This window comes from Numida meleagris, chromosome 1 (assembly GCF_002078875.1).
Source record: "Numida meleagris isolate 19003 breed g44 Domestic line chromosome 1, NumMel1.0, whole genome shotgun sequence".
In the NCBI taxonomy this organism is placed as follows: Eukaryota; Metazoa; Chordata; class Aves; order Galliformes; family Numididae; genus Numida; species Numida meleagris.
Window position 1 is genome coordinate 40,511,274 of NC_034409.1, and position 13,338 is coordinate 40,524,611.

Consider the following 13,338-nt stretch of genomic DNA (forward strand, 5'->3'; position numbering starts at 1 on the left):
AAAACTACGGCTACAACAGCAGATCCATCAACTACAGTTCTTACATCTGGATCTCTGGTACTGGCGAATATAATGCAAGAGCTTGTAAAAATCACATGACACCCCTTTGATCATTGTAATAAGGAGACAGAAAAGACTTCTTGAATCTCCTCCTTCGATTTGCTGCCAGTGCGGGGAAGCACATGAGGGAACCCCAAGGGTAAATGTGAGCAAAAAAACTCACTAAGTCGACTGAATGTCAATTCTGTGTAGTGAAACAGCAAATGCCAGGAGAGCAATCAGATAAAATATGATGCACGAGTACCTGCAGACCTGCATGCGTTACGTGATCTCCACACGCTTCTTTAGGTCCAAATTCAGCAGTCCATGTGTGGACTTACCACATTGGGACCAAGGGCATTTAAATCACAAATGAAAATACTGTCTGTAACTAAATGCAGATGATAGGTTTAGAGACACAGACTGCCCCGCGATGAAGTGGCTCTATGTTTTATTGATCAGTAGGGGGGCATGAAAAATGACCTTTAAGGAGACACTTCTCCCTGCTTCCATTTCAAATTTATTATCAGTTGTATTTTACTTGTATTTTTTCTTTCACCTTATTTTTAAATGTTGGCAAAGACGGGAGTGTTAATATTAGTGTGCATAAATAATTTATTGAATAATAATATATGAAAATGAATTTGATATGCTTCTCTATATGAATGACATTCTATTACTGAAATTTATTAATCAGCACATTCCACTCCATCAAATCTAAATTTTTTGAGGAAGAGGAGGGGAGGAGGTGGAGAGGCAGTTTGGAAAAATGCAGTACAGTGGGCTGACTAAATCTGAATAATAGTTGGTCTCTGGAAACGCACAGATATAAGTGTAACTCAAATCATACTGATGAGATACAGAACAGTTATATGCAGTCATAGTAACAATTTATGTACCGTTAATATTAATAGCAGTGTCTGTTTGAGAATACAGATTTAAAATAGGTACGTACAATTTTATTAAGTATAAAAAGATACCGTGCAGAGCACAATACAATACATTTCAGCTTGAATTCTGGTAGTGCTCAAGCTCCACTGTCTTAATTGATATTGTCACCAACAACCACTGGATAGATTTACTTCTCTGTATAAAATGAGCCTTTTCTGGATATATTCACAACGTTTGGTTTTAAAAATACAGTAATATCATTTCACTGGCTACTTACACTAATCAAACACTGACAAGACTGGTGGCCAGCCTGCATCTGGTTTTTAACATACGTACATTACTGACAATTTTCCCTGGTTTGTTTTGCCTCTCTCTTGAGAACAGATCCTTCAAAATATTAATTGTTGCTGACTTTTTTCCAAGTTCACAATCAGAACACTGCCTCACACTACTTCTACATTCCTCACATTGCTAAACTTCACTGACATCAGCTGAGTCTTCAATATGCAAGGACTGCAGGACTCTCCCCTAAGCTCCTTTCCCCCCAGTTAAGCTTTTTCTAATGTAGCACAGAAGGCATGCTTTAAATGATTATTTATTAGGATACAGGGATTCTATTTGCGGAATTTCTTTAAAGTGGATGACATTTATAGCCTTCCAACTTTGACTATTTTCTTTGGAAAAGCAGACATGTAAACTTAAGAAATTATGTATTTTGCTTGTACATTCCAATTTGGTTTGATTAAAAAAGAAAAGTCAGAACTCTTAACTTCAACTTGATTTAAATGATAACATGAGGGTCTTAAAAGAAATGACTTACACTTCCCCCTCTCTAAAATATGTTAACGTTAGACTCGAAAATAAATTAAATAATACAAAAATGCTGAGATTATGCTATCACAGGAATATCTGCCAAACAAAGCTTGGTCTTTTGCTAACATTAGCTTACTACATTTGCAATACATGCTAAGCAAAGACCCTACTTCTCTAACAGGTACATTCAGACAATATATATTTTATGGAATAAATATATAATATATCCAGTTATAGATTTCTGAATAGTAGCTATAATAGATACAAGCAATGCCTACATTTAAAAATACAGTTCTAGGATTCCCTAACTTTACCACTAATAAAATTAAAATTGACCTAAAACTTTCTCACTCTGTTGATGCATAATAAAATATATGGAAACACCAAGAGTAAAAAGCCAATTGCTTCTACAAATGGAATACTTTATAAATATAGTAAATTGCTATTTTCAGAGGGAAACTTGAAAATTATAAACAGGAAGTTAGGTTAAAACAGCTCTACAATATATAGTACAAAGTGGCTATGAAGCGCAATGTATGAGTTTGATGTCTGTGGCAAAATTCTGAACTGATGCAGTTGTTTATTTCTGGAGATAATTGTAAAGAAAGACTCCGTCCCCCAGAACAGCCAATCTTGATCTCCTTAAGCCAAAACTTTCACTGACTAGAGAAAGCCAACCGCCCACTCTGTGAGAGTAAGGAGTGCAAGATTAGATCAAACAATTATTTGGAAGCCCTGGACTTCTCTGTCTCATACTGTTTACTTACCATGCTGTTCTCATTAGGAATAGAGTCACAGAACTACTATGTACCTGTGACTGCCATGTTCTGAAAAGTCTAATAACGATAAGTGCCCTCTATATGGCAGTCTTAACTACATTATTCTTCTACTGAACATTCTCCAGATGAATTCTGTTTCGTGTTTCTGTAGTTGCTCCCTTTTGATGGAATACTGAAGTACAGCTCTGGTTGCTTGATTACTGCACTCTTGATCGAGGCTTTTTTTTCCTTGAGAATAACCTAGAATTAAAGAAACACATATCTCAGAGCAAGAACAAAGAACTGAGGAATTTAATTGCTGGCTGTCTCTGCCTGCCTTTTTTCCCCTTTCAGATTAGATAAAAATTTAAAATGAATAAAAATACCTTACTTGCTAAAAAAAAAAAAAAGAGTTTTAACTGGAAAAATGAAAAATAGTATGTGAGACTGTGCTGCTTGTACATTTAACTCCTGCATTGGCCCCACTTTATACAGAAACCCAAAACTTACTTACATCACAAAATATTACCATTTATTACTTCTGCCTGAGTTAGGGTCCTGAAGCAGGATTCGGATCCCACTCAGAATCTTCACAGACTTCAGTGTTGTCTGTATCAACAAAACTGGAATTCTGATGGCTACAGGATGTGTGTTCTACCAGGGTTTTTTTTTCCCCTAAGTATCAGCAGAGGTCAGTGTCAACATAAGTAACAATGACACTGTCACTCAGAGCTTCAGTTTCTCATCATTTGGGGACTTCATGAATCAACTGTAGAATATTACTTGTACAAATGCTGCATTTTGGGAACTGATAGTATAAAATCTGGAGGATCAAGCTTTAAGCTCTTGCTTTACCACATGCTTCCTATTTGATTTCATTTGGGCAAACTGAGTGTATTTATATACATATTCAAGTCACGAGCTGCCACTGATTTCAGAAAACATGCCACTAAGGAAAATCTGGGCTTTGATATCTCTGTACCTCACATGTCACCTGTTCTGACTGCACTGGAAAAAAACAAAAGCCTCTTGGAAGCTGTTGTAATACTGAATATCAGTAAGAAGTGAATGAAGCGCTTTCTACCGAACTGGACAGGAGAAGTAAGACTTGTGGCTTCCCTGCACAGGAACCACAGACTGAAGTGTGGGGTTCCTGTAACAGGACATGGACTAGAAAAACTTTTCTTCATGTACGAACAGCAAATATTAATGCTCTGTTGTACAGTAGTAAAGGTATGGTTGAAAATATATTAAACTACCTAAATTTGGTAGTAAATGCTTGTCACCGCTGTTTCCAGGCAATGCAGATTTCTTATGCAGTCTTGCTTACACATATGCCAGTGCTGCACAGTGGGCATTGATCTTTGGGTTATTAGAAACTGGCTCCAGAACTTGTTAAGGCCTTTCATTAATCTATTTACAAAATGCATTTTAACTGGGACAGATTGCATGGAAATGTACCAAAGGATGAGCTCTCCTAGTTCTCACTGCGCTTGCCAGGGCTCTCTCCCAGCCCACCCCAAGGGCTCCCCAACCTGCCCCAGGGCCAGGACCCAACATCACCCCTGGGGCCATCAGCCCCTGCCCCAGCCAAGCAACAGTGCCAGCTCCAGCTCCTCACAGCACTGCCCTTCCTGGCCTTGTGCCCCACTCAGCTGGGCCCTTCCGTCGGCCCCAGGCTGGGCCTGGCCTCGGCCTGGGCTGGTACTGCCCCGGTGCCCCTGCTGCCTCCTCCTGGCTGGGGTTGGATAGGCCCTGGTGCCAGGCCCTGCCCTGCCGAGGGCCTTAAGGAAGACAATGAATACTCTCACCTACGACATGTGATTTTGCTGTGTATTTTGCTGCTGTTGCTGCTGCTGAATGAGCAATTGCTGCTGTTGCCGGCGTCGTGCTGTTCTCAGTTTTTCGAAGCGAGCCTCCATCTCTTCCAGCACCTTGGGAGTGTAGCGTACCACCAGCTTGACGCTGTCCTTGGCCGCCTTCAGCAGCTCCACTGCCTTCTCATGGTGCTCCCCTTCAACACTCTGGAGGCAAGGAGCACAGACTTAATCGTAAAAATGCTGCTTTGACCTAGAGCTCTGTCCTCTTTTTTTGCACTTGCTGCCATGGAAAAGCTGTCAGGGTTTTCGGAAATTTCCAGGCTTTACAGTTTTCAAGGAACCATTACAGGAAAGTGTGGAGTTAAGTAAGACTTTTACACTATTGCAAATGTATTCATCTTCATATTTTAAATAACTCAAGTGTGTTTCAGGTTGCATTACAAACCTAACTTACGATCCATGTGAAGAGGAGGGGAAATGCTCTACATGCTTTATGCAAACACAAATAATGTAAAAAATCAAACGTCTCCTGCAGTACAAACCCAAACACTCTATTTGCAAGGTACAAAAATAAAGTGGAACAGAGCGAACATAAAATCTTATTTACACGCTGGTAAGAAATGAAGAAATTGCAAGTCTGAAATTGCAGTGCCTCTCTTATGCCACGGCCCTGCCAGGATCCTGCCGTGAGCGATGTGTGGTGATGGAGCAGTTGTGGAGATGCGGGAGGAGGAGTGCACCCACAGCTCTCACAGACAGCCTCTGCACTAAGGAGCTGATGGCACTGCTCACACACTGAATGTAGATATGGCACTGGTTCCATCAGAGTGAAACTGGTCTTTACCTGGTTAGTTGTATGTAATCGAACACTAACACCTGAAGCATTTCCAGTCCTTGCCTAACAAATGCATTTTCTCCCTCTTACTGGAAAATGTTTTATAGTAAGGTGATACCTGCTGTGTTGCAAATGCATACCGAAAGGGGATCAAGGTCTGATTTCTGTGCTAGCATTGCTTGAAACAGTACATTTCCAAAAGGGGGAAGTAATTTGGCTGTAAAAAGAATATTTAATTTCTATCATTAAATGGATTGACTGGAGTGCTTTTCATGCATGTAGATTGTTCCACTCCTTAGGAACAAGGGTGACATTTTCTAATGGTGCATGATTGCCCACGTGTTGTAGGATATATTCCAATAAACAAAAGTATCTCTGCACAGAAAAAAGCTTACACAACTGAGATCTTCGTATGGATTTTAGACCATTTAAAAATGTCAATTCTTCCCACATAAAATAAGAAAACAAGCTTTTACTACACACTGGTTTAAAACTTCAGTGCCTACCCTGCTATTTAAAATGAAACTATACCCATAGGCCTCCAGAGAGAAGCATCAGCATTAAAAACATTTGATGCTTTTTGAAGCTAAACGAATAATGTAGCATCGTTATAGCAACTGTCAGATGTTAGAAGATGTTAGAAATGCTGAGAAGCATTGTCCAAGAACGCAATGAATGAGAATTCCGCTGCGGCACACCATGAGCTAGCAATAATGATTTAGAAGTTTCAAAAACCAGACACAATGCTCTTCTACATAAATTATATACACAACACAATCCAAGCTTATCACCATGGTGTTTATCCTCCTGCCTCCTGGTAAATGTCCTTCAACATATTAATCCAGATGATTATTTCAGTAGTCTTGGTCAAATGAGACTAATGATTCTACAGAAATGTACAATGCTTCAAAAACAATGCAACTTAGAGAAATAATGGATGCCATTTCATGTGCTGAAATGATTACCAGAAAAAGAGTAAACCTTGAAAGAAACCCTGCCCAGAGAGGTTGTGGATGCCCCCTCCCTGGAGGTGTTCAAGGCCAGGCTGGATGGGGCTTTGAGCAACCTTGTCTAGAGGGAGGTGTCCCTGCCTATAGCAGGGGGGTTGGAACTAGGTGATCTTAAAGGTCCCTTCCAACCCACACCATTCTGTGATTCTAAATATTCAACTGATTGTTGAGAGAAATAAATGGCTTCATGTTTTGGAACTTCATGCTCATGAAATTCCTCCAGTAGGTTTCCTGTTCAAAGATCATCAAGAAAATTCATGACCTGTGATGACCAGATTTGTTAGAAACTGTGACTGGGATAAATCTGCTGAACAAACACTGCTACCCAGAAGCAATTTGGGGAAAAAAAAAGAGTTTAGTTAAAAATATTTGAAGAAAAAATTGTTGCTGCATAAGAAACAGTGAATGTAATGCTCCAAAAAGAGCTGAAATAGGAAGCTGTAGATGCACAGGGTGTTCTGTGAAATCACTTTTGGGAAAAAAAAGTCACAGATTCGAATTAAAACATCTTCCTCAGGTTGTAACTGACATCAGTAAGGAATTGTGATTGTATGTGTTCTTTAAAGCAATGACAAGATGGAGTACTTTAACACCTCATACATACTAGCAATCTGTATTTAATTCATGATTGCCTGTTTTCTTTCCCACTCGCCTCCAGCCTTGTTTTTCCGGTTTACAGCCAGCATTAGCTAATTGGAAATGTAGTGTTTGACTTTGTTGCTATCCAGGTCAATGGAAAACTCCCACTGACTTGAATAGTAATGATACAGAGCTCTGAGCCAAAGATGGGCTCACAGAGCTCTAACCAAAATGGGGAAAAAAACAAAGGCAGAATAAAAGATAGTTGTGCTAAAAACAAATCTTACTCTCCAAACTTACCCAGTTCAGGTCTTAACCAAAGGTTTCAGCTGCTTTTAAATCATTGCTATACTTGCCATTAACATCTTCACTGGTGCTTGCACTCATGTTTTGAAAGCCCAATAAATGCTTTACCTGCATAGCTGAAGCTGCACAACATAAATACGAGAACCCCTTCGAGTAGGGAAAAGAGGTTATACCAGCAAAGGAAGTTGTTTTGCAGATTGATTTCTCCCCTCTCTGCAAACCACTAAGGCTGTGCTGGCAAAAAGCTCCTGCTGCAATTAGTCATGCCTGCACAAGGGATTTCACTGCCTGGATTACACTGGCTGGGGACATGGGAAGGATCTGACACTTGTATTACTTGAGAATGGCCCACCAGACACGGGATTTAATATTTTTGTATTTTCATTTAATATTTAATTTTTGCCTATGTATACTTATATACATTCTTGTATTTTTTCCCTTATTGCATTAGCAGATTGTATTAACAAGGAAGATGAAATACTTCACAGACAGGAATAGCTGAAAGAACTGCATACATGGTACACGAAAACACCAATATTTACAGCATCCAGGCAAACAGACTTGTTGTAAATATAAACGAAACAAAAACCCAGTCCCTTGCAGACAAAAAAGACAATCTGGTTGTTACTCCACATGTTGAGAGACAGACTAGAATATTTCTACTAGGTATCTGTAAGCAAACACTTGGGTGAGAAATGAGCCTTTACAAATCTATTTTGCATCCCTGTCAGTATCCGACTCACACCAGGTATCTGATAAACACCGAATCTTTGCCAGGTATTAACAGCCACCAACAAGTGCCTATGCCAAGCCATCTGCGGGCTTGGTGCTTTCAATTTCCTTTACTTTTAGGGGGTGCGGGACAAAAGTATGTAAGTAAACACTCAGCATAAGGAGAAAGCAATTTCTTTAATGTCTGGTGAAACAGCTCAAGGAACAGTCATCCTGGTCATGCTGGGATAAGGAATCTGGATTCTGAACACTCAGCTCTAATTTTATGTTGATAATTATGAAGTTGGATAACCACCAACTTCTGGGCACAAACAAGTTACACTTACTTCATTTTCATTCCATGTTCCACTGCTGAGCCGTCTGTTGTATTGTACATACTGTATATTACTTGCTTTTCTTCAGTTAAATTCAGAGTTGCACAGAATGAACTAGTACCAGTGAACAATGTTAAATTTAGACCTTTTCATCCTGTCTCAAGCTGTCTGCAAACAAGTTGCCAGTTCTGTAATTTTTCTCTTTTAACAAATTATATTGTATGGCCTTGTTGAGCCCAAGATTGGTTTATGAGCAGTTGCTCATAGGCATTATTTCAAGTACGAAATTGCAATTCAAATTTCAAATTCTGTTATTTAGTCTCTGAACACACAAGCAGCTCTGATGTATCTCAGAATCAACTTTCTCATGTGCCTACATGCAGCTGGGAATTTTATACTGTGTTTTCTGCTACATTAGCTTAATATGCATTGTAGAGCACATTTGTGATTTTTTTTTGTAGATTATCATGAAATAGAGGTGACAACAGACTCAAAGTCAGTATATCTAGGTATGTGAAGGTTCACCACTTTCCTCTCTAGTATTTGCCTACACATTGTTGAAAGTGAAAGGATTTTTTGAGAAGCGCACATCAATTAGCGGATAAACTCTTCTCTCCTGAATATTTATTTACCTATGGAAAAGAGAACTGAACAATAACAAAATTATTCTATCTACTTCCAGTCAGTGACGTTCAGGCAATTTACTTATTAAACGTTCATTCAGTTTCTTTTTCCCTGAGACTAAATGATCTTTTTAGTGGTTTGTCTTTTGTTTCTTCATTTTTTATCTTTTTCTTCTTGCTGTGTACTGGGGCTAGGAAGCTTACAGAACGATTATTTCTCTTTTGAGAACAGGACTGTTGATAGAAGAAGTGGTGAAAAGCCTGTCTGAAGTGTTGCGCTGATACTCAAGACAAGGGGAATACCTATTGTTTGAGAGAAACGGATGACAACATGAAAGCATGTAGAATAGAGCACTTCCTTCATTCTTTACAGACTTGTAACAAGGAGAATATTTAAGCTGCAATGCCTGATATTTATGGCTGGATTCAGAAATTGCTCATGACTCCCTTTGGCATATTTAAATACAAGGTTTGGATGGAGGTTTTGCATTACAAATGATTATGTTTTCATTAAGAGAAGAGTGGGGTGATATGATTGCATAAGCTTACATTTTTAGGAGTTTATTTTACTTTCCCTTGTGAAAGGGAATAAAAGGCAAAATGAAAGGTAAGATTTGACCCATATTATTACAGGTGGAACCTGATTTTCCCTCTCTGTTCCAAAAGCCTTTTTATTGTTACCTTCATACTCACATTTATAGTGAAACTACAGCAAAGCACTCCATCTTGCAGTACTGACTTAAATGAAAAATGACTATGTAAAAATGTGCCTTTTTACTGACCATACCTGCTCCCTGTATGTGTTCATTTGCATAGCTCATTCTCTGATAAATACATCACAGGTGGATGAATGTCATTAAAAGAAATCTGGAAGGCATTTGCCATTGCAAATCAGTGGCAAATGTGTCTATCAAATTTCTTTTGTGTCGAAATGCTCTGAAGGTCACAAGACCACGTAAGTACCACTGAGGCATCACTATTTGGAAAGACCTGCACGCCTCAGAGGCTACGGAGTGGAAAAAAAAACAAAACCTGTTTTAATGCTTTTACTACAGAAGGAATTTGCTCAATTATCAATTAGAAAGACATAGCTTCCCTGTTAGTTCAGCATGTGGTGTGAATTTAAAATGAAGCTCTTCAAGCAACCTCCATTCCAACAGAAATTGTAGTGGCACTAAGTTGTTTGCCTCACCACACCATCAATGCATGCTGAAGGTGACTCACAGAGCTAATTCTTTACATTTCATGTGGCTGGACTTTAAATCATGGTATCAGAACAGCTGTGGAAAATGAAAATCCAGATGCAAATGAAAGGTCTATCGAATTTCCACATACCACTCCATTAACTGAGAGCAGCTGGTCGCCCCGTTTGAGCCCTCCATGCCTTTCCGCCACTCCTCCAGGAATTATGCGGGAAATGTAAATGGGTGAATTTTGTTCTTTTCCTCCCATCACGTTAAATCCCAGGCCTTCATCTGTCTTTGGCAGCTCCACCACTCGCGGGTGTGAATGGCCTTCGCTTGCAGCAAAAGCAGCAACTGTTGCCTGGAAGAAAAAACAGAGTGATTTGGCTATACAGGGAGAACACTGATACACTCTGTTGTTCATTCTGCAGGAAGAACTCATCTCTGGGAATACATTTCAGTATCTTATTCTGCCTTTTTTTCTGATTATCTGAAAGCACTTTGCAAAAATTAAGTTCCATGCCAACGCGTTTGAAGTAAAGGAATAAGCAGAAGAGTAGAGAATTTAGGGAACTTGTCAATGGTAACTCAGAAAGTTAGCAGCAGAGCCAGAAGGAGGTACCAGGAAGCCTGACTGTGCAGTGGTGAGCATTTCTGATCGCTACTGCCGTTCTTCTTTGCCTTTTCACAGGGAAAAAGTGCTGCTGTCAGATAGGATGATGTGAACTGTACCGTGCTCCTAGCTGAAATAAAGTGGATGCACTGAATTGTTAACTCTCTGCTTTGCTTTTGAACGTGCAGAATTGGTTATCTTATTCTTTGTGCACAGAAAATTTCCTGAAAGGATATTGTTTTAAAAAGTTTAATTCTAATCTTCATGAAATTTCACTAAGTAAGTAACTCCTGGAGCAGGAATATGTTCTTTTATGATATAATCAGGTCAAAACTTTTCCTGAAAAATTAAATTTTAAGACAGTGGATTTATAGATCAATTAAAAAAAATCCTAGATCTTCATTCATAATTTGGGAAAAAAAAACACACAACAAACTAGAACATGTGATATTTCATTTTTCACTGCAGGTGTTTTTTACTTTAATTACAGATCTCAGTAAATCACGAAATAAACAATACTTGCATCCTTTTCAAAGTATGTTTGTAGGCCAACCTGCTAGAACAATTCTGCATTACACTAATACTTTTTGAGCATCCTACCAATGCTTATGCTTAATAGAAGCTAGTAGATGACGTGACATAATGGATCATTCTTGGTTACGTGTTTTTGCACATGCAGACCTTGTCATCATGCACACATTTAATGTCAGACATGAATGCACTAGGAGAATGCAATGCAGACAGCCCAGAAATAACCAGGAAATATTGCGGTATCGAAACATTGCTCTGTAACCCTGCTGTTCTATATGAATAAGAAATGAGAATGGCAAACACTAATTGGATTTCTCCCCATTTATTATGCAACATAGCAGTAATTTCTATTTTAGTTGTAGCGTAGACAAAGTGGGATCTCATATACGCATTTCTCTATATTGCAGCACAGACCTTAAAAATTTACATTGTCCATTAAGTTTCTCTCAGCAGAAGGTTAAAATCAGAACAACCTACAGAAAAGTATGTTATACTTAGTAAGGAAAATATACCAAAGTTTTGTGTATAATAGGTTATTTGCTGGCTACTATTGGGCTTGCTTTTCTAAAACACAGCAGAAATCTTTTAATAACATACTCCCAACCATCATCTTTTGATTCAGCTTTATATGAAAATTCCTAACACAAATGCATAATGGTAAGATCTTAGTTCCATTAACATTTCTGGGAGTTCTGTCACTAACTTCCCAGGAGCGAGACCATAATGAAATACTTCTAAACTGGATTTATGGCTTTCGCAGGTTTACTTGTTCTCCACAGCACCTGCTTTACCATCCAGAAGATAGTCTTGAGTACAAAACAAAAATGGAAAAAATAAAGTCATGGTGAGTGAACGTCCCTCTTTGGAATCGTCTATCTTTGTGCATCTTATGAAAATACAGAGTATACAGCATGCCAGCACACAGAATATATTCCTCCAAGGTTGCGTGAACTTCCTTAGAAAATTACCATTTTACTAGTAGCAGTAATGTAGCTGTCACAGTCTAAGGATATGAGAGGAGAAGGTTCATATGAAGAGAGAGAAAAAATACTTCATTATAACAGGTAATGCATTAGAAAAAGTGGGCTCCTGATCCAGCCATTTGTGTCACTGCTCACCCTCACTACTTGCTCAGCACCTACAGCTCTCATTAACTGACGTGAAATTTTGACTGTGCAGTTGCTACCTCCTAAAACATTGTGTCCTCACTATACGAGATGTATACAAAAATAGTCCACTGAAATATAGATTGTAGCAGGCAGACTTCTATAGAATTAACCAGCAGATTTGCTTTTGCAAAGCAGCTTTTCAAAAAACATCAAATTTCACAAAATCATTCTCTTTTCTTAAGCTACAGAAGCAGCATAAAGGTTTAAATTTTCCATTATGATTGTTACCTGGGAAGTAGCACTGGTTCTAGACTCTGGGCTGCCACTGATGTCTAAATTTTCTTACAGTGTACACACGAATACCTGAAACACACACGCGCACAGTCAATTACTAGGTCACTTTGGTACCACGTACTTCAACAGTTGCACGTATCCTACCTTTGCAGTGGCCCTGGCTCGGAACTCGGGGCAGCCATTAACAGTTATGGTTTCATGCATGTATTGATACACCTAAAATGTTCACGAAAATAAAATGAAATTAATTAGAGAAGCAAAACAAGGACTTTATATTAACTGAGACAGGTCAGTCTCTTTCCCTCCTAAGATGATGTTTCATTAAGTCTGTATTCATGCAATCACGTAACTAAGCGTCTGCTAAACTTGTGCATGCTTAGGTTTACAGAAAACATCAGCCCGTGTTTCTCATGACACTTTGTAGTCTTAACTGTACATCTTCCGACACTGTTCCCTTCAAACCTTTAGCACAACACTTCCCAAAAATGGGACAGTTTGGTTGTGTGGTATCCAGACACTGGGGTCTCCCTGTGACTGATGTGAACTCAAATGATCTGAACTGATCTGAGTAGTGTCTTTGCCTCCACCAATGGCTTTTTCGTTCTCTGACCTTTCCAGCGAAGAAAAGATTTAAGAGGCTGATCTTAGATAAAAAGTAACTCGCTCAGCATACAGATTCTGAGGAATGGAATTGAAAATTAAATTTTGGAGAAAGGTCACTGCACCAGTTTTCATCAACCACAGCTAGGAATGGGGAAAAGGGCTGGCAGTCTGCTAAGTCAGACCTGGAAAATGGGTAATACATAGGTCACTCTGAAAGTAAAGTCTCCTATTTATTTCCATGGAAGCTACAAGAAGTACAAAGAGCACAATTTTTGATAGAGCAG

At 38.9% G+C, this 13,338-nt stretch overlaps 1 protein-coding gene across 2 annotated transcripts in view; it reads right to left on the minus strand.

Annotated features, from left to right (window-relative positions):
* LIN7A (lin-7 homolog A, crumbs cell polarity complex component) overlaps window positions 474–13,338 on the minus strand; it is a 50,172-nt gene continuing 37,307 nt past the window's right edge. Inside the window, exons 3-6 of one of the 2 annotated variants that reach the window (XM_021385266.1) lie at window positions 12,596–12,667; window positions 10,056–10,265; window positions 4,317–4,525; window positions 474–2,762 (exon numbers count right to left, since the gene is read on the minus strand). In XM_021385266.1, the coding sequence (XP_021240941.1) occupies window positions 2,720–2,762; window positions 4,317–4,525; window positions 10,056–10,265; window positions 12,596–12,667 (534 nt within the window). In that variant the 3' untranslated portion in view covers window positions 474–2,719. Of the gene's footprint in view, window positions 2,763–4,312; window positions 4,526–10,055; window positions 10,266–12,595; window positions 12,668–13,338 lie in introns of both variants that reach the window. The other variant, XM_021385267.1, reaches the window with a different exon arrangement.